The sequence below is a fragment of the Anser brachyrhynchus genome (assembly GCF_964034855.1).
Source record: "Anser brachyrhynchus genome assembly, chromosome: 1".
Lineage (NCBI taxonomy): Eukaryota > Metazoa > Chordata > Aves > Anseriformes > Anatidae > Anser > Anser brachyrhynchus.
In genome coordinates, this window is record NC_137694.1 from 80950276 (window position 1) to 80969408 (window position 19133).

The 19133-nt window shown below is 37.9% G+C and overlaps 1 protein-coding gene across 2 annotated transcripts in view; it reads left to right on the top strand.

Annotated features, from left to right (window-relative positions):
• Nucleotides 1–19133, top strand: part of VWF (von Willebrand factor) — a 148218-nt gene that overhangs the window by 72954 nt on the left and 56131 nt on the right. For both annotated transcript variants that reach the window (XM_080564567.1, XM_080564568.1), the window contains exons 25-31: nt 451–607; nt 1195–1353; nt 2684–2819; nt 5599–6935; nt 7577–7696; nt 9885–10028; nt 18887–19030. In XM_080564567.1, coding sequence (XP_080420693.1) covers nt 451–607; nt 1195–1353; nt 2684–2819; nt 5599–6935; nt 7577–7696; nt 9885–10028; nt 18887–19030 — 2197 coding nt within the window. The remainder of the gene's footprint in view (nt 1–450; nt 608–1194; nt 1354–2683; nt 2820–5598; nt 6936–7576; nt 7697–9884; nt 10029–18886; nt 19031–19133) is intronic.

Here is a 19133-nt window from a genome sequence, read left to right on the forward strand (position 1 = left end):
GCCTGAGGGAAGTTTTACTCTAAACCCCAGACTGACACATGAAGTCAAGCACAGGGGTTAAGTTTTTGTTTTTGTTTTTGTTTTTGTTTTGGAGGAGGGGGGAAGGAGGCAGGGCAGGGCGAGGGGAAAAAAGTCCTGAGTTAATATAATGCCATTCATACTGCATTCTACCCCAAATGCACAAGAGGGTTTGGTAACAGGGCCCCAAATGTATAAAGTTGCTACATATCTGGAGTATTAAGGGACAATAAACTGCAATGTCTATAATAACTTTGAGAATGTGGCCTGATTTGAGTTCTTGCTGGTGTCAGCAGAAGGATCTCTACTGATTTTTGTGGCATCTCAACTCTTGGCAAATGGAGCAGGCAAACCACCTGAAGATTATGTATAGAAGAAGGGGATGAAGGGAATCAGTGAGTGTACTGTACCCTGAATTTATCTTTTTTTCAGGTGAATCCTGAACCCTACATAGATATTTGTATGTATGACACTTGTGCTTGCGAGTCTACTGGGGACTGTGCTTGCTTCTGTGATGCTATAGCAGCCTATGCACATGTCTGTGCACAAAAAGGTGTTATTGTTCACTGGAGATCAGCAGATCTGTGCCGTAAGTACAGGGTAGATGGAGAAGAGTTGGGAATGATTTTGTCTGGGAAATAAACTGAAAAGGTTCAAGCTCTTAATCAATAAACCATTGGCTCAGCTAGACTGCTCTTATCCAGCTCTGCTCCTGCTGATGTCCAGAGTTCTCTTTAATTAAACCAGGCTAGAAGCTCATAGCAACATTTCCCTTCCCTTTTCTATTTATGTTCAGAACCGTACCTAGAAAAGCCATTCCCTCAGTAAGGGGATATAATACTTGTGGGACAATCAAATCCAGGGAAAGAAATATTCTTTTCTGTACTTTTTTTTTTTTTAAATTTGTGTCAATTCTTTGCAATTATTTTTATCAAAACCAAATCTCTCTCATCTAGAGCAAGTATTTCATTTTATATATATATATAAAAGAAGTTTGAAGATGTGGCCTGCCATGGAAGTAGTAGAGAAAAAAAAGAAAAGTTATTTTACGATGTACATTTTTCTTTTGCAATGCATATATGGCCCACCTTGTACTCAGTTTGTTGTCTTAGTTTTGAGAGGCATGGTGACTATAGTCTGGTTTGATCTTCTGTCTACAATTTTTTCACTATATAGCACAAAGCTGTGAGCACCTGAATAAACAAGAATTAGATTATCAATGTGAATGGCGATATAATAGCTGTGGACCCGCTTGTCTTATAACATGCCAGCACCCACAGCCTTTGAAGTGCCCTCTACAGTGTGTAGAAGGATGCCATGTGCACTGTCCTGCAGGTAAGTCCATCTTTTGATTTAGTCAGTTATTTACCTTTTTCTGCTCTGCTCCTGTTACTTTTTGGTATTGTTGTTCAGTTATTATTATTATTTATTTTTTTTTTTCGTCCACACTGAATGTTGCTGTTGCATGACAAGAAGTATTACAGTCCAGGAATATTCACAGATTGCTAAGGCTGGAAATTGCATAAGATTTAGATACTGCAGTTAACTCATCCACAGTCTTACTGATGCATTTTCACTGTGTTTTCTTAACTGTGCAAGCTGGAAGGTCGTAGGCATCCTGATTTGAGTTTGTGAGATGAGCACAGCGTGTGGAAGACACTAAATGGTGCCTTAAAGAGGAGAATAGAATGCTGCCAGCAAGAATGAGAGGATGGGAACAGGGTAATAAGAAAGAGAGATAGGAGGAGAGTTAGGGGCTGTTTTACAATAGAGGCTGTTGACTTTGTAGGGTATGAATTTGTGCTGACACTCAAAAAAAGCTGTCCTTCAGAGAGCTTTTCTCCCAACCCTACTGTGGTGGGGGAAACCCATTGACCTGACCTGACCTTCTCACTGCCTTCAGGTCTCTGGTGCCCTTGAGAGTGCCCGGCAGCTATCCTCCTCTGAGCGTGAACTTTCGGCCTAAATGTTCCCATCAACTCTCTTAGAAAAAATACAGGGGAGAGAGGAAAAGATAGACAGAAAGGGAGAGTGTGAAAGACAAGCAAGGTCCAAATGGAGAGTGAAAACTCAGATGAATAAATAACTTGTAAGGTCAGAATGAAAAGACATGAAGGCAAAGAAAGCAGGTATTTTAAGACCAGAAATAGTTATTCTGGGCTTTGGTATCTCTCTTTTACACATTTACAGAAGGGTGAGGGGAGAGCCTTCTTGGATATAACTTTATGTAAGTGTTAAATACAATACTTGAGCTTTCAGTACTAAGTGTTCAAATTTTACTCCAGTATGATCAGAGCTAGGAGGTAGGCAATATGGGGCAAAATAAATAATATACAGATAAAAAGGAAACAGCTACTTTCTCCTCATATCTTTACTACTTCATTCTGAAGATATGTTCACCTTCTGTATGGTCCTGGCTGTTGTAGGTTATACACTAAGTATTTACAGTATCTCACTAAAAGTGGTTATGAAGAAATGACATATTTATCTGTGTCAAACTTGAAGTGACCTTAACACTAGCAGAGTATTCAGAACTCTTAAACCCAATTCACAGACCTTGTCTTTATTTGTATTTGTATTTGTATTTAAGCAGGTTAAATGCAATGATTATGCTTGCAATTAATGAATATTGGCATTTTTATACCACTGTACTATTTTAAAACAGGGAAAATACTCGATGAACTCTCCCTGGATTGTGTCACTCCAGAAGACTGTCCTGTGTGTACAGTTGGAGATGTCAAGATTCCACATGGAAGGAGAATAGTTTTGAACAGAGAAGATCCACAGCACTGTAAATCTTGGTATGACAGAAAGATTTATGCAGTGAAATAGCATGTCCGTTGGGTAGGATGATGGGAGAGAGATGGAGTGAATCCCCATGAATAAGTTAAGACTTAACTGTAAATATACCACTGAAGATGAGGCTTGGAAACCCTTTTTTATGTCAATGCCCCTTATATAATCTGAAGCGGAGGTTCTTTGTTAGTAGTTGGGATTATTGGATGTCATTTGAATTTAAACAAGTGAAATCCAAAAATTCCTTTCAAAAATGCCTTTTCCCATGTGTAGAAGGCCCCATTAACTTCAGTCATTCCTCTTCTTTCTGTGAAAGGTGTGATCCAACATCAGTAAAGCCATCAAAACTCTTTCCTCTTGCTGGTACTAAAAAAATCCTATATATAGCGCAAGATCTGAGTGCACACTCAGTCTAGAACTTGCTGAGATTATGAACAGTTGAAAGTGTGTAGTATAACTGGAAAAATAATTTCCCCGAGATTTTAAGATGATATCCTGTGTCTTGATCCTGCATGAATGCTTTTCCAACTATGATGAAATTAATAGAAGCTTGCAACATAATGTGGGATTAGGGTCTTTCGTTGCAAAGTGGCAGAGACAGATTTTCATTCTGTATACTGCCCAGTGGCATATTACACAAAGGTTTGTATTACCTGAAAGCTTGGCATTCTCCAGAGGTCTAGTCCCTTGATGGATACTTTCACTAGTCACTTATAATGCTGTCAATACAAAAGAGTTTTCCATCATGTAATATGACCATATTTAATAGAAACTGAGTTGTAAAACTGCAGTAGCTATTAGCCTAGACTAACACCTTAGCTCCAAACACTTTGAACCTCACAGAAACTCTGAATGGGTATGAACTTTGAATTCCGGGTGTCTTGCTGGAGCTAGCATACATCTGTGTTATAAACTCAGGGCATTAGACTGTTAGACTGATCAATTTACATATGTATATATATTATATTATATATTTTATAAGATATATTTATATATATAACAGTATATATGGAAAGCCTTGAATTGCATCAAAAGATCAAGAAAGAGTCTTCAAACATGAGTCTCTGTTCCCTAATTTTTGTAATACTTAATAATAATTTATCTTAAATGCTGATACATTGGCCACTGGTCACAAAAGATTTCAGAACATTACGAAAACTTACCTCACTAGGGAAACATCCTTTTGCATAGCTGTCACCTAATTTAGATGCCTACACCATCTGTACAAACAATAGAAAATATTGCACAAAAATGAATTTTATAGAAATATCCAAAGGAAATTGGAAACTAGAAGAGTCTTGTTCATATTAGGATTAAAATAATAAATCTTCCATTGCTGTGCATTAATGCCAAAAGTAACTGTGTATTCTTCAATTAAAAAGACGCTAAAAGAAACTCAGAAAGAAAATAGCCCTGGGAGAATTTAAACTACGATGCCACATGTAAAGTGACTTATTTTCCTGGAAAATGGTACCTTCTTCTAGTATTGACTTGCTTAGTTTGTACATTCATGGTTTTCTCTGGCAGTACAAATGAGCACTTTTTGGTACTTGCTCCTTCATAGATGTTCCCTATACTGTTTCTTTGGCTGTCCAGTAGTACAAGGAAAATATATTGACTGCATCTGTACTACCCTGTCCATGAGTACAGTGATGTTCTTTGCTCAGATAACTAAAGTAAAGAGAATGATACAACCAAGAGTTAGCAGGGAAGAAGTGTTAAAGCCTTGCCAAAGATAGAAAGAAATGAATTATAAACAAGTTCCTAAAAGGTGATGAGTGACAGAGGTGAAAAATCTCATAGCATTAAGGAAGGATGAACAGTGGAAAAGGCAGAGATGGGGGGAGGGGAGGGTGTAGAGGGGGAGAGGAAATTAGGAACTGAGATGGAAAGGGGAAGAGAAAATGTACTAACAGTGGTGAGTAGAAATGGTGAGGGAAGATAAATAGAAAGAAAAAGAGAAAACAGCTATAAGTAGAATACATCATTCTTTTTGCATGTAGGGACACAAAAACAGGACATAGTAAGTAAGAGGAACATAAAAGAGACATTAAAAAAAAAACACAAAAAAAGAGGAAAGATAACAAAAGAGACATTTAAAAACAAACAAACAAAACAATGAAAAACAAACCCATATAGGATGATATGTGCCAAAGCTGCATTCAAAGCAAAATTAAATTAGGGAAAATGAAAGGAAACTAGTGCACTTTAGAGGCAGGAAAAAAAAAGGATGCTTGTTGTTTTTGCTAAGGTTAAAACCTAGGTAAACAAAGCCTTCTTACAGAGTTTGCTAAGTCGTATCAGAGTCAAAATTGTCTTGCCTACTCTAGGATTTTACTTTGCATTACCTACCTCCAATTTGCCTCATGGTTCTTCTTCCTTGTGAAGCAAACCATGTCTGCCAGTTAAGTCCACCAGTGGCCTGTAGGTAGCCATATTGCTCAAGCTCAGTGGGTTTCTAGACAACTCCTAGACACAGATTTTAAATATTCTACCAAAAGCTGTAATAAGAAGAGTATCCTCTGACAAATGTACCATGTTTTCATATGCTTCCTGCATCTAAACAGACATGCACAAACAGTTCCTTCTCTGAGTGAGTGCTAAAAGGTTTGTTTGTACAATTTCTCATAGAGAAATGGAAGGTGTCCCTCCCCGCCCCCCATCACTTTTTTTTTTTTTTCCATTTCTGAGATACGTAGCCAGTGGATTTCCTTTTGTTAGATGTGGGTAATGTGTTATTATAAGCACTGATTTATTTACTGTTAAACTTGGTGATTTTTGTAGTCTGTGTGAAGGGAAGAACTTATCCTGTGTATCCTGTGAACCAGTGGAAGAAATCCTGACACCAACAACACCTGCTCCAGAGGAAGACATTGAACTAGCACCCAGTGAATACTCATGCAGCAAGATGATGGACTTGGCCTTTCTAGTGGATGGCTCCAATAAACTGTCAGAAGAGGACTTTAAACAACTGAAGACTTTCATAACTGGCATGATGAAGAAACTCCACATCTCCCAAAAGAAAATCCGAGTATCAATTCTGGTATATAGGGCTGGCCCCACAATCTATCTTGGCCTTAAAGATGTCAAAAAACAGTCCCAGATGAGAAAAATTGTCCAAAACATAAAATATACAGGTGATGAAGTAGCATCTGCTGCAGAAGTCCTTAAATATATTGTGTTTCATGTGTTTGGAAAAGCGGAAAGGACCAATGCTGCCAAAATTGCTGTGCTATTTATAGCAAGCAGGTCTCCAGGAAAAGTCCGCACCATCATCCCAGCTTTGAAGAATAAAAAAATCACTGTAATACCTGTGGGGATTGGACCGTATGTTAGTGAGGAACAAATCAGGTTCATTGAAAAGCAATTACATAGTAGATCCTTCTTAATGAACAATGTGTTGGAGCTAATGGATAACAGAGATCTCCTTATTGATTATCTATGTGATCTTGGACCTGAAGAAAATCCTCTGTTAGAAGCTATATCCACTCCAACAATGTCTAACGTCAGATATCCAGCTTGGATGCTCACAGCACCACCACCCCTTTCAGAAAAACCCACCCCAAAAAGTCTGGACGTTGCTTTTGTTGTTGAAGGATCGGACAATGTAGGGGAGGAAAATTTCAATATCATCAAGAAGTTCCTTGAGAGGGTGATCACAGGAATGAACATAGGGAAAGAAAATATTCATGTTACTGTCATGCAATATTCAGACACTGTCACTCTGGAGTATTCCTTTAGGGAAATACAGTCAAAGGAAAGTATTATTGAGAAAGTGAGAAGCATACCCTACCAAGGAGGGAAGGCTACCAACACTGGGCATGCCCTTGATTATATTTCCAAACACACATTTACAACAGCAAACGGGGGCAGGCAGGACGTACCTCACTTGGTATATATGGTGTCAGCCAATCCTTCCACTGATGTTATCACGCGACATCCCAGAAGCATAAATGTTATTCCCATAGGCATAACCCCCAATGCAAATGTCCAAGAGCTCAGAAAGATTAGTCAGCCTAATAGTCCAATAATCTTGCATAGTTATAGCACACTTATTGAAGAAGCACCTGAATTAGTGCTGCAGTCATGCTGCTCTCATAAACATTGGACAGAAATTCCAGGTAAAGTTGGAGGTCTTTTTTGTGAAATTTTATGTTCCCTCTCTCCTATTTTCTTTGTTCCCACTCCATGTCTATGAACATTCTCGTCTTTCATTTGGTATTTTGACCAAATGCCAAGGAAGGACCATTTATCCTTATTGGAGTCAGATGATGCTGCATCATCAGTACAGTCCACTGACTTGCAGCCAATCCTCTGTAGGCGTAGAAGTCTTTAGCTGTATTTTTCAGTAATATACAGTAGCTTTCAGATAGTATGAAGAGTGACAGAAGTTAGTAGGTATTCTTATCTGCCTGCCTCAAGCAAGTAAGCAAGTTTCTTTTATCTGAGGTAACTTCATTGTTTTGTGTTTGGTTTATTTTTACTTTTTAGTCCCCTAAGAGTAAAATAACATTAGCAGAAAAGCAAGAATTGAAATATAAATCTCAAGGCCTTCACTAAGCTGGCATTGCTTACTGTTTCAACTGGTTGTTATCCTGCTTTGTTTACTCAAAATGCAGGTATCTGTCATTTCTGCTTCTACTGATAGATTAGCAGATGACATTTTGGTTATCATTTGATTATCAATAACACTCCACAAACACATTTTATTTATTTATTTATCTATTTATTTATGTATTTATTCCTTCCTTTCCCCCCTCAGAGTTGTGCAACAAACCAATGGATATCATGTTTCTTCTGGATGGAAGTTCCAATATTGGAGCATCAGAATTTGAGGAAATGAAAAACTTTGTAGAGGCGTTTATTGAAAGTGCTGATATCAGTATGTATCTGTTTTAACTCATACGCACAAAGACTTTCTGTATTATTTTGCTTATACACGACAAAACAAAAACTCTCTATAGTTCTTTTAACTTTTAAATGATCCATTCTAATCCCTCAAAACAAAACAAAACAAAACAAAACATTTATATTGGGGAAATTCAGCGTGTAAAACTTTCGGTTCAGATGAAGTTCAGTTTTCCTCTTCTGGTTCAGGCAACTAAAGGTTTGATATGTAGTTCACTGAGTAGTGTGATGCAGAATATCTAGAACAGCATCTGTGATGAGAACTTCCCTTTTTATTGTAATAGACACAAGAAGTGAGTGCACCAAATAGGTGAAGAGGTCCTTGTCAAGGGATGCATATTTAGCTGAACTGTTCAATGGCAGAAAAGTAGAAGTATATGTTTATTTGCTTCAGTTCTGAATTAGGTCCAAAAGACTTGAAAATAATGGTTCAGGTTTGGTTCTGGTTCAAATAAGAATGAATAATTCAGAGGGCTTTTGCTTCGAGTTTGGTTGGACTGCAAGGTTTTGGTCTTTGGAATGAGCATTTCTGTTTCTGATCAGCCGTTTGGGGCTAACCTAAGGCACTCTGTCTTTTTAAGATTTATTTCCTGACCCATGTTGGATGACAGGTGCTTTCTGGGAGTGCTCGACTCAATGATCATGCAGATTATGTACTGATGGGAGGTATACCTCTAATCTGGTCATTTAGCTGAGATATTATCAGTGCAGCCATCCTCCAGAATGCTACATATCCTGGTATACATGAAAGTATCACGAAGCACAAGCAGTGAATTAGGAATTGTGTGCCCTTGCTCCAATCAGCATTCAATCCAGCATTAAACCATTTTGTGGTTTTCATGGCGTGGCAGCTGCTGGTGTTTGCCACTGTCTGTTGACATGTTTGTATCATACCTGTATTTTCAAAAGATTACCAGCAGTTATACTAATTAGAGAGCTCACAGAGGAAAAGTATAGCACTTCTGTATGTCTAGAATAACTTACATTGTTTAGAGGTCATACTTGGAAGACACTTTTTTTTTTTTGTGAAAATTGTATACAAGGAAGATATAGAGAAGCAAGCCAAGTAAAACAAAGAAAATAAGCAATAAAACAATAGACAATTTAATTTAGCCTGTCTGTTTTGCTTATCTTTAAAGCCTGTAATAGTAAATGTTACATCATTAACAACACAACAGAAATAATGGAAATATGAAGTGAGTCCTCACTACAGCCTTAGTTTTAAAATCCTTGAGAAGACCATGGACAAATTGTAGAGTGCAGTGGGTAGAACCATAGAATCATCCAGGTTGGAAAAGACCTTCAAGATCAAGGTCAACCATCAACAATATCTGGGTTTGTATAGGGCTGCAACATTTGGTACATGAAATCACAATAAATATTAACTTCATTCATAAATGTTTTATGAAGCATTGATAAAAAATAGTAATGTATTATGTACATGTTGTAAGTACCTTCAATATGCAGTAGAAGTCCTTCTAAGACTAAGGCAATCATTATAAACAATGTATTGCCGAGTTCATTTCTACAACAGTTGGCCACTGATTATTTATATCAACCCTCTGTTAATAGTTTTATTCATACTTCCTACATAATGTACAAACAGAACCAGGATGTCAGAGAATAGCAAAACTTGGAATTTCTCCTAATTCCCCTTTGCAGGTCATGCTCCCTGGGATAACTATGTCACATGGCGCAGCCTGATGCATGTCACTCAACTAATACATGACAGAGAAATTTGAATGAAATATAGTCTTCTGGGAGTCTGGGCCATCAGGAAGGTTGGGGGATAAAACTACCACTCTTGCCAAACAATGTGCATGTAAAAAGTGATGTTTAGACAGTTTTAACATGAAAAAAGAAAAACATTTGGTGATCAGTAGTGAAATTCTCCGATCATGGTCAAATTAATCTGAGACAAAATACTACATGCTGATTCTCAACAGAAAAGCAACTGTTTCCAGAAACATGTGCATAGTTTTTCCCCTAAGAATAGTTCAGTTTTGATCTTCTGATTGAATATGCAGCTTTCACACTATGATGGAAAAATCCCTGTCTAGTTGTGTTTAATGTAAAACACAACCATAATGTATCCGTTAGATTTGATCTTAAGACATTCATACGCATTGCTTAAAGTGTTTGTTTTCTGCTTTTCACTTCAGGCAATACTTCAATTCATGTGTCAGTTCTCCAGTATGCCAGGGAAAATAATCTAGAAATTTCATGGAACATGCCTCAAGAGACTGTAAATCTTGTAGAGATGGTGCGCTCAATTCAACAAAGGGAGCAAGGTCCTACCAGACTGGGTGAGTGATTATGTGGATGTTGATGTTTAAATGAGAGGGGGGGGGAAAAACGTGCTAAGTATAATCTGGCCCCAATCACCAATTTCTCTTTGTGCTCTGCACTAGGGCTGTTGGATTTTTGCTTCACTTATATCTTTACTATATGTAAGTTTCTTAGTAAATGTTTAATTTTCTTTATTAAAATGTAACTTATGTATCTCATATCAGTGTTTACCTTAGTGCATTTTGAAAAAAGGAAGGCCAGTTTCTTTTTTGCCCTGAAATAATTATTGTGATTTTAATTTATTACTTTTCAAGAAAGCAGAACATAAGTAAAAAGTAAATACTTTGATCATCAATATTTCAGCATCAATTACTGATTAGACATTTAGCAGCAGAGCTGCTTATTCTCACTTTGATAGCTGCCCTCTCCAGCTGCTTGTTCCTTTGTGCTGAGCCAGTGTAAAGGATCTGTTTCTCAAACAGTAGTTTTGTTCTGTGTAGGTTAGTTCCCTCATCAGTTTGCCATGCTGGTCCCACAAAGACTTAGGCTGGCACAAGGCTGGGGATGGTGCCAGGGAGCAATGATCACCTAAGTTGGCACCCTACCTGAAGTTAGTTGTGAAACATCATCTTCTGTTCAAGAAAACTGCATCTTGAAAAAACGTCCACTTTAATTTTCACGTACTAAAACTTAACAGATTTCCCACTGGGTCTGTGGAAATTCAATACACACGTGTATCAGTTGTAGGGCTCAGCAAACAATGCTTTTCCTACAGCATATCTGATCTTTCACCAGATACCCTGAGAATTTTGTTCTTTTGGACTAGAACTACATTTGCTCTGGCAGCAGCCTAGCATTAGGGTCCTATAAGAGCTGAGGAATATACAGATTTTTAGGGTCTTTGGCCTACTTTGGACTGTAAAGAGTTTTTGGTACAGAAAAGTGAGAAATAAAACCTGACTTCCATAGTTCGCAGGAGGATTAGCCATGATTGCTTTCTCAGCCTGGAGAAATAAAAATACCAGATGGCTGATGAGACTTCTATAGACTCGTTGTGGGATAAACTATTACATACAAATAGATAAGTTTTCATGAAGTCTTCTACAGTAATGTGTATAGTAAGCCACACTGACCTGCAGGATAAACAGAGAAAACATGGCCTTTGGGAAATGAAAGGGGAGAGGCAGCCACATGACATACTCGTTAGTGATTTGTTTATGTCTCATTGGAAAATGCTCAGAGACCATGATGAGGGATGTGGTATAATGAACTAAAATGGAATAGAGTAGAAGTAGTTCCTCCCAGTGAAGTAATGAAAATAAGTCACTGTGGTCCTGTCCTGCACCTTGTAATGTGTGTGAATTCGGCTGACTGAGTAGGAGACTCGACATCCATGGGAAATGCATTGTTGTTCGTTTCATTCTGTCTGTGCTCAGGCCTTTGCAAACACAGAGGCTGCTTAAAAAGTTTAGATAGCTCAGTTAGGATGTTGCAGTTCCCCAGGCGACTTTTCTAGCTTATAAGGGACTTGATCAGATTTACCTATCAAAAAATATCACTGCCATCAAACCCAAATTGTTTCTTCTCATCTGCACTGTTTTCCCTATGGTAGAAACACCATTCTGTGTAATCCTTATGCAATCTTTACTGATCCAGATCATCCTGTTTCAGTCAAAGCATGCAGAAAATAACTGTGGACTTGGGGTATGTGACTGACTCTTCCTTTCCTTAAAACCATGGCACTAACAGGGCCAGACGGCTTGTCTACTAGGGTGCTTGCTTGCTCTCACATGCACAGTGTGAGAGACCTGATATATGTGCAATGCTGAACATGTAATATGTGCTTGGAAATTATTACTCCTGCTTCAAAAGCTAGTAGGTGGAGACAAGATAGAGATGCACAGCACCAGGACCTGAATTGTGCCCCAGACATACTTGTAAGGACCATAGCTGCTCATGTGGACGGTATAGTTGGATTAAAACAAAGGTGTCTGTCACTGTTCTGTATGGAGTTATCTTCAGAATGGGACTGTCACCATTATAGCAGTGAGTATACCCTGTGGGGGTAAATGTCCCTCTTTAAATGGTGACCTCACTGTGTGCGAACAGAAGTTTCAGGTGAGTTGCTGCTGCTGCTGCAAAAGTCTAACTGCAGAGAGCTTTCTCTTTTTATGCTTTCTTTAACAACATGGAAACTCCATGAGAGAGATACATTTTATTAGTAAGAAATAGTGAAAAACTACAGAGTATTTAAGTGCATCAGAACAAAAAAGAGCAGCTTTTCCATGCTTATGCAATAACACCGTGTACATTTTGGTTCAAATTAACTATTAAAAAGAAGTTCTGGGGATATTAGGACATAATGAAATAGTGTATAATTTCACCTGAGAAACAACTGAAAAAAAGAAAACTAACTACAAGTAAGAGCTGACTGTATAAGCCTCCCTTCAGCTAAAACAATGATTTGTGCAAGAGAACTGATGTGCTTCTCTTCATCATTCATGGGTATTTAGGAGAGTTATGGGAACCTGTAAGTATCACTTAAAACTTTATAAAACCATGATTTTGATTGCTTGCTAAACATAGCTCATTTTAGACTGATGTTTTTGAGGCTGCCTGCCTCAGCCTCAAAATTTGGAGGAAGCATGATCTATATATGTCAACTGTATTAAAAGCATTGTTAGGGATAGATATGTCCTTTTTCACATTGGGGAAAAAATTCTTGAATGTTTTTATTGACTTTCGTAGCTATTAACATGTTTGAGTTGCAGCATTCAGCTTCGATGCTTGATTAAGACAGTATAAATGTTTCCTTTCAAAAAAGGCCCCTGTTGTTCAGCAAGTAAAAGCCCACCATAGCACTGTTCTTGACTCAACCCTCTGCTCTGATGATTCAGTCAATACAGAACGTTCAAAGTCTGGTCCCCCATTACCCATCAGAGGCTTTGGCAGCAGCTGCTCTAATCTAAGGGCTCTCATCCATTGAAAGACAGGTCTTGCTTGTTTGTTCCCCCACTACTTTTTCTGATTTGGTAGTGCCAGCTCCTTTCTGAAGCCAGCTTTGGTTACCTACTAGAGCTTCCCCAAGCTGTTGTAATTCACACTCCTGACAAGTTTTTTGCTCTCTTGCTTGTATATTAGTTCATTTCTTACAAGGTTTGTGAATTAAATTTGTTGCTGGTGGAGTCTGGGGCCATCAGAACCCCTTGAAGGTAAGAGAAGTGCAGTATTTGTGATCTGCAGACCCAGAAAAACAGAGGAGAGGGTTTGGGAACTAGTAATCTGCTCAGTTCAGTGCTGGGGGACTGCTGAATGAATCTGTGCTGTTCATAGAGTCCAGCCGTTCTGTTAACAGGCACACATTAATGCCAGAATATCAATGTGATAAGAACGGACCAATTAGAGCATCTGTCTTTGGGATCAGGTTGCAATAGCTATTCTGTTTCAAAATTAAAATGATCTGCTATTTTCTGCAAAAATACGAAGTCCAGTTTCAGGTTTATTGTCATGAAGGGTTGTTCCTGATTTAAAAAGATCTTTGGTTAATGAGATGCAATCTGGACTATCCACAGGCTTCATAGCCTTTGGCTGCTTCTATACCTCTTCAAGTGCTGAGAAGCCATTTCTTTTTTTGCTTCTTTCTCCAGCAGCTTTCAGTGCTTGTGGGTGGTTAAGACTTCTTGTAGTACTTTTTCTTTTTGAGATGTTGCAGAAGTGTTAGCAAAACCATTAAGGCCACTTAAGACACGGATTCATATATTCCCATCAGGAACCTCTGCATAGCTGGAATCTCCTGCCTGTCACAACTCCACAGACCTTCAGAAGGGCTTTACATTTTATTCCTTATTTCAGATGAAAATAAAGAAAATAATTGCAAAAGTTGCTTTAAGCAGTTTCTGCTAACCCTGAAGTACCCACTGAACCATTAAATGTCTCAGTGTTCATTTATTTTCTTCTCGATTGGCTTATTCTGGGATCAACCTTGTTTTTTGTTTCTTGGATATATTTCCAACATTTTTAGGCACCTTGTACTCTCTCATTCCTTTCCAAAATGTTCGTAATTGCTAGCAATTTAATATCTGTGATTCAGATTAGTATGCCTTTTTGCACGTTCTTCTCCCTTTATCCAAATCATTAATGAAATTATTCAGTAAGGGAGAATCTAATGTAATACTCTGTAGAATCCCAGTAAATACCTGCAACCCTACTCAACAGATTTTCTTTTGTCCTTAAAACTTGTTTATGTCCATTTAATCTGCTTTCAGTTCTTGCAAGAACCTGTACATGAGCCATTGTGAATTACTATTTCAGAATACATCTGCCTTGACTGCATCTGATGATTTCTAAAAATAAAATAAAATAAAATGAAAATAAAACTTATTCAAAAAAGTACTACTAAGTGATGCAATCCCTTCTCTGTTTTTTTTTTTGTTTTTGTTTTGCTGTCTTTGTAGGATATCTTCCATTGTTTTCACTTTATTGGTATTCCATCGATGACTTTTGTTATAGTATAGTTAGGAATGTATTTCATATCAGCGCTGAAAGACGGGGAGAAGGCGCTGTGCTGTGGTGCTAGCCTTTAGAAGGACTGACCTGTTCTTTCTAGAGTAGCCCATATAGATCAATTTTGTTGTTGTTGTTTTGTTTTTGCTTTGTGTTTTTGTGTTTTGTCTTGATTTCAATTCTTTCCTGGATATGCCAATTGATTAACAACCAGGTCCTCGTGACTGACCTGAAAGGCTGCCGGAGGCTCAGTGCACCTGCAAGCTACAATTTCTTTTTCAGTTATTCAGATAAATGTTTAGATGATCAAATCTGAGGAGTGTGGGTGTGCATGCATGTGTGAAATTAATCTTGGCCACTATGCCTGTCAGAATTAGAATACGTGTAATGTGTTCATGTCCACTGCCTTTGGTAACAGAGTTGTTATATGGCTAATAATGATAACTTATAAAATACCCCTTGTCAATGCTAACAAAGTTTTGGACACTGTCAGATATTCTTTTAAAAAAAAAGTTGTTTTTTTTTTTTTTTTTTTATGGAGCATGATTTAAAATATTTTCTATTTGTAATTGAATTTTCTCTAGGGTCCATTAGTGAAATAAATAGCTGATGGTGTAGTCCCGTAAAACTAAGCAGATTTAAGCAACAGATTAAAATGGCTGAAAATTATGCACTTCATTAGAACTGTTGTTTTTCAGACATGGTGAGCTCCCCGAGGTAGCCAGCTGCCTGGCCGGGTGGGCAGGACTGCAGGGAACCAGAGACAATGCCCAGCTGGTGCAGCTGGAGGAGCAAACTCTTCCTTCTGCCAGCAGTTTTCAGACAGAGATGCATTTGAAGTGTGCATACTGACACCAGAGCAAACTGTCATGGTGCCAGCAGCAGCAGCAGCAGAGGTGTTAGCTGCTAAAGGGGTATACAGGACCCGTGATGGTCTCATAGAGGCTGAAGCCTGTGTGGCTCAGACCTGATCCTTTTAAAGCTAGCTCAGTTATGTCCAAGGTGCTGCAATCTCTCTTTCCAATCCTAATATTGCCTTGTGCTTTGCGATATTTGTTTTGGTGTAAACACTTTAAAAATTTCCTTTATCAATATGAAAATGACAGGTTACTGCTTTGTTGCAGTCTAGTATTAAGAAAATGTTCAAATGCTGTCAGTGGACCAGGCTGGTATACGAGTAGTCAATATTCTTTATAATAGCCTCTTAGCATTTTGCTATTACTAGAAGTAGAAACAAAGAGCTGAGAAGTGGCATCTTCTTGCTTGGGATGGCAACTTTCTGAATCTCTCAACGTGTTCATTTGATCACATCTTCAGGCACCCGGCTCTCTTCTCTACAGCTGGCTCCAAAATAAGGGGAGAAATCCAAAGAGGTTTTTAGGACACTAAAACAAATTTTTCATGCATTAAATTGAGTAATTGTTTTTGGGGGGACTTTGAAATAGTCCCTTGTTGTATTACAATGGAACTTGATTTCTTTATTACAAATTATAAAAATAATCTTTTTTCCAGTTTACAGGTATGTATGAGTGTTTCTTCAAACTTTCAGAGTTAATGGGAGAAAGAAAAATAGAACTGGTGCAGCTGGCGGCCGCACAAACCACACAAAAGTCAAAGTGGCAATAAAAAAAAAGAAAAAGAAAACCACAGAAATTCCTAGTACTTTTCACAAATGAATGAAAAAATCATTTGTAATTCTTACTTTGCAGAGGTCTAACCTAAAGTATTTGAAAGTTAAAACCTGAAATACTTCCTTAGCAATTATTTATAGGACAAAAGGGAAATGAGTTAGTCTTCTGGCACAGGGACCATCCTGGAGGAATCTCAGGGATTGGAATATACTCATATTATTATTTTCTGTATTTTGTAGTATCCTGTAATTATTTATAACTAACATGCCATTCTGCATCTAGCATCAGCATCTACAGACATATAGAGCAACTACCAGAAAGCAAAGCATTTGTAGCAATGATTATGAGACAGCTTTATATTATATTAGTTAGTACCTGGGACTAGTTATTTTTTCTGGTCAGGAATAGTAGCTTGTGGAATGAAATCAACATCATACAATTAATTATGATATTTTAAAATGTTTTGTTGCAAGTAGAAAAACATTCAAAATTTTCACATTGAAAGTTTTTACTGAATGGAAACTCTGAAGTTTTAATTTCTTATATAAAATATAATATTAGAATTATGGTGTGAATGAAAATAAAATGACAGGAAAAAATGAATCTACACAGCTGGAAGACTGAAATTAAACTTAACTTGTCTTTTTTTTTTTTTTATGACGATAATTGAGAATGGACATTTCCAAAAAGCATTTTTATTAAACCAACATACACCTCTCTGGTTGAAAACTATTGCTTGAAATAATAGGTTACCCTTCCTAGACAGGAGATTGCTAGTGGAGGTAAATGCTCTAGACAGATGGAGTTTTATAGGACGAGAACCTTATTTTGAATCATATTCCTGCGGTATGTGGATAGCAGTTCCTGGTGGGTCCCGGCTCTTCTTTCTAGTTATGGGCATCTACATGTGTGGAGAGATCAGACATGAAGATGAGGCTTAGCCTGTAGGGAGGAAATCATGATAATGAACTAATAGGGGTGTCTGGATAGGGTTGGAAGGAAATATGAGGCTGTCAAGTCACGGACTGTAGGCTACTGGAGGCAACAGGAAAGGATGGGGAAGACAACAGTATTTAAGAAGATAATACCACCTCCAAACCAGTACTGTGACAAAGGAGACATTTAGGCTTTTTCTAGATACCTATTCTAGGCTAGATTCTTCCAAGGCTTAAAATCCTCCTGAAAGCCTAATTTCATAAGTTAAAGCATTGTAGAATATCCATTTGGGGTTCTCATGTTATCAATTTTCAGTGCACTGAGTGGGCTTCATAGAGGCTGTTCTTGCTTACGTTAGTTTAGGAAAAGGATCTTTGCTTCTGCCAATTAAAAGGGTGGGTGGCAAGATGAAGTCCAAAGTGTTTAGGTGTGCAAAGCTATTCTGGTGGATTGATGATGATTTACTATGATCTGACTTCCAATATTTTACAAATGTGTCTGTTATTCAAAATTGGTCAGCAAATTCCTTAGGCAAACACATTTCTGCTCGGCAGTTCTTTGCAGATTACTTAGTGGTATTAGTCTTTCACATATTTACTATTCACCATTCACTGTTTGCCCTGAATGTCACATCTGTCACACAGTATAACGTCTACTTCCTGACCTGATAATTTCCAAATCCAAAGGAGCTTTCAAGAAGGGTGCATATGATCATTCCCAGTATAAATATTTGCACAAATACATATCTAAATACAAAGTGCTCTCTTGGTGAGGTCATGATTTTGAACAAAATTTGTCTGAGTGTTCACAGATGTTAAATGAAAGGAAAATAGGTACCCATTTAAGCCAATTTGTGATTTTTGCTGAGGTTGATTTCCTTGGTACGTGTTTTGTTTTGTTTGTTTGTTTTTAATATGGGTTGCACGATAATATTATTGGTTAGCCTGACAAGTCTAGATTTCAGAGAATTTGCTGGTAAGAGGTAGGCAGGATATGCTTTTCATACCCACAGCAAAAATTGATCACATTTGGGAAGGCTACATCTCTGGGAGCTGAACGACTTGACTGTACCAGTAACGTGGCGTGAAGTTGTAGTAGTTCAGATCACATAGCCACTGGATGTCACTGTTTTTCTGCTATTGGGAAATAAGTACATTTTCAAGATTAGGGATCTTTCTTTTTGTGTAACGCAATGGTAATACTTCTGGAAAAGGTATTTACTAAAGCAAGAAGCATAACTTTATCCTCGTAAGCTAAGGAAAGATACTAAATAAAATTCCTGATACATCAGAGATTGAAGAGCAAAGGAAGGTTCTTCTGTGTTGGGAGGTATTAGTAATACTGGTAGGTTCTTAATAGCTGAAATTTTTCATGCGATAGCAATAAAGCAGACACTAAAAGTCCTTTGAAAAGAAATCCTATAATTTTCCAGTGCTATATAACCTACTAAAACAACATAAGATTTAATTTTATAGCCCTTTGTATGATTCTGTGAAAACTCTAATGGTTTGGGCTGAAGGGAACTTTAAAGATCGTCTAGTACAACCTCTCTGCCATGGGCTGGGACACCTTCCACTAGACCAGATTGCTCAAAGCCCCATCCAGCTTGGTCTTGAACACTTCCATGCCTGGGACATCCACAACTTCTTTGGGCAACCTGTTCCACTGCCTCACCTCCTCACAGGAAAGAACTTCTTCCTTACACTGAATCTAAATCTACCCTCTTTTAGTTTAAAACAGCGATCCCTTGTCCTATCACTACATTCCCCCTTCTATCATATCTTAAATTTATCTTTTCTTCCTAGGCAAAGCCATTGACTTCGTAGTTCAGAACACAATGTCAGAATCCCATGGAGGGAGACCAGGTGCATCGAAGATAGCAATAGTCATCGTGTCAGGGAAATCAGAAGACACCGTGGAGACTGCTGCACTTGCTGCAAGAATGAACAGTAAATCTCATTTCACTGTCACTATTTTTAAGCAGAGTTGTTGGTTCTTAAGTAATGCACTAGAACAGAGGGTAAAAAATTCAGGCACTAGTATTTTGATTTA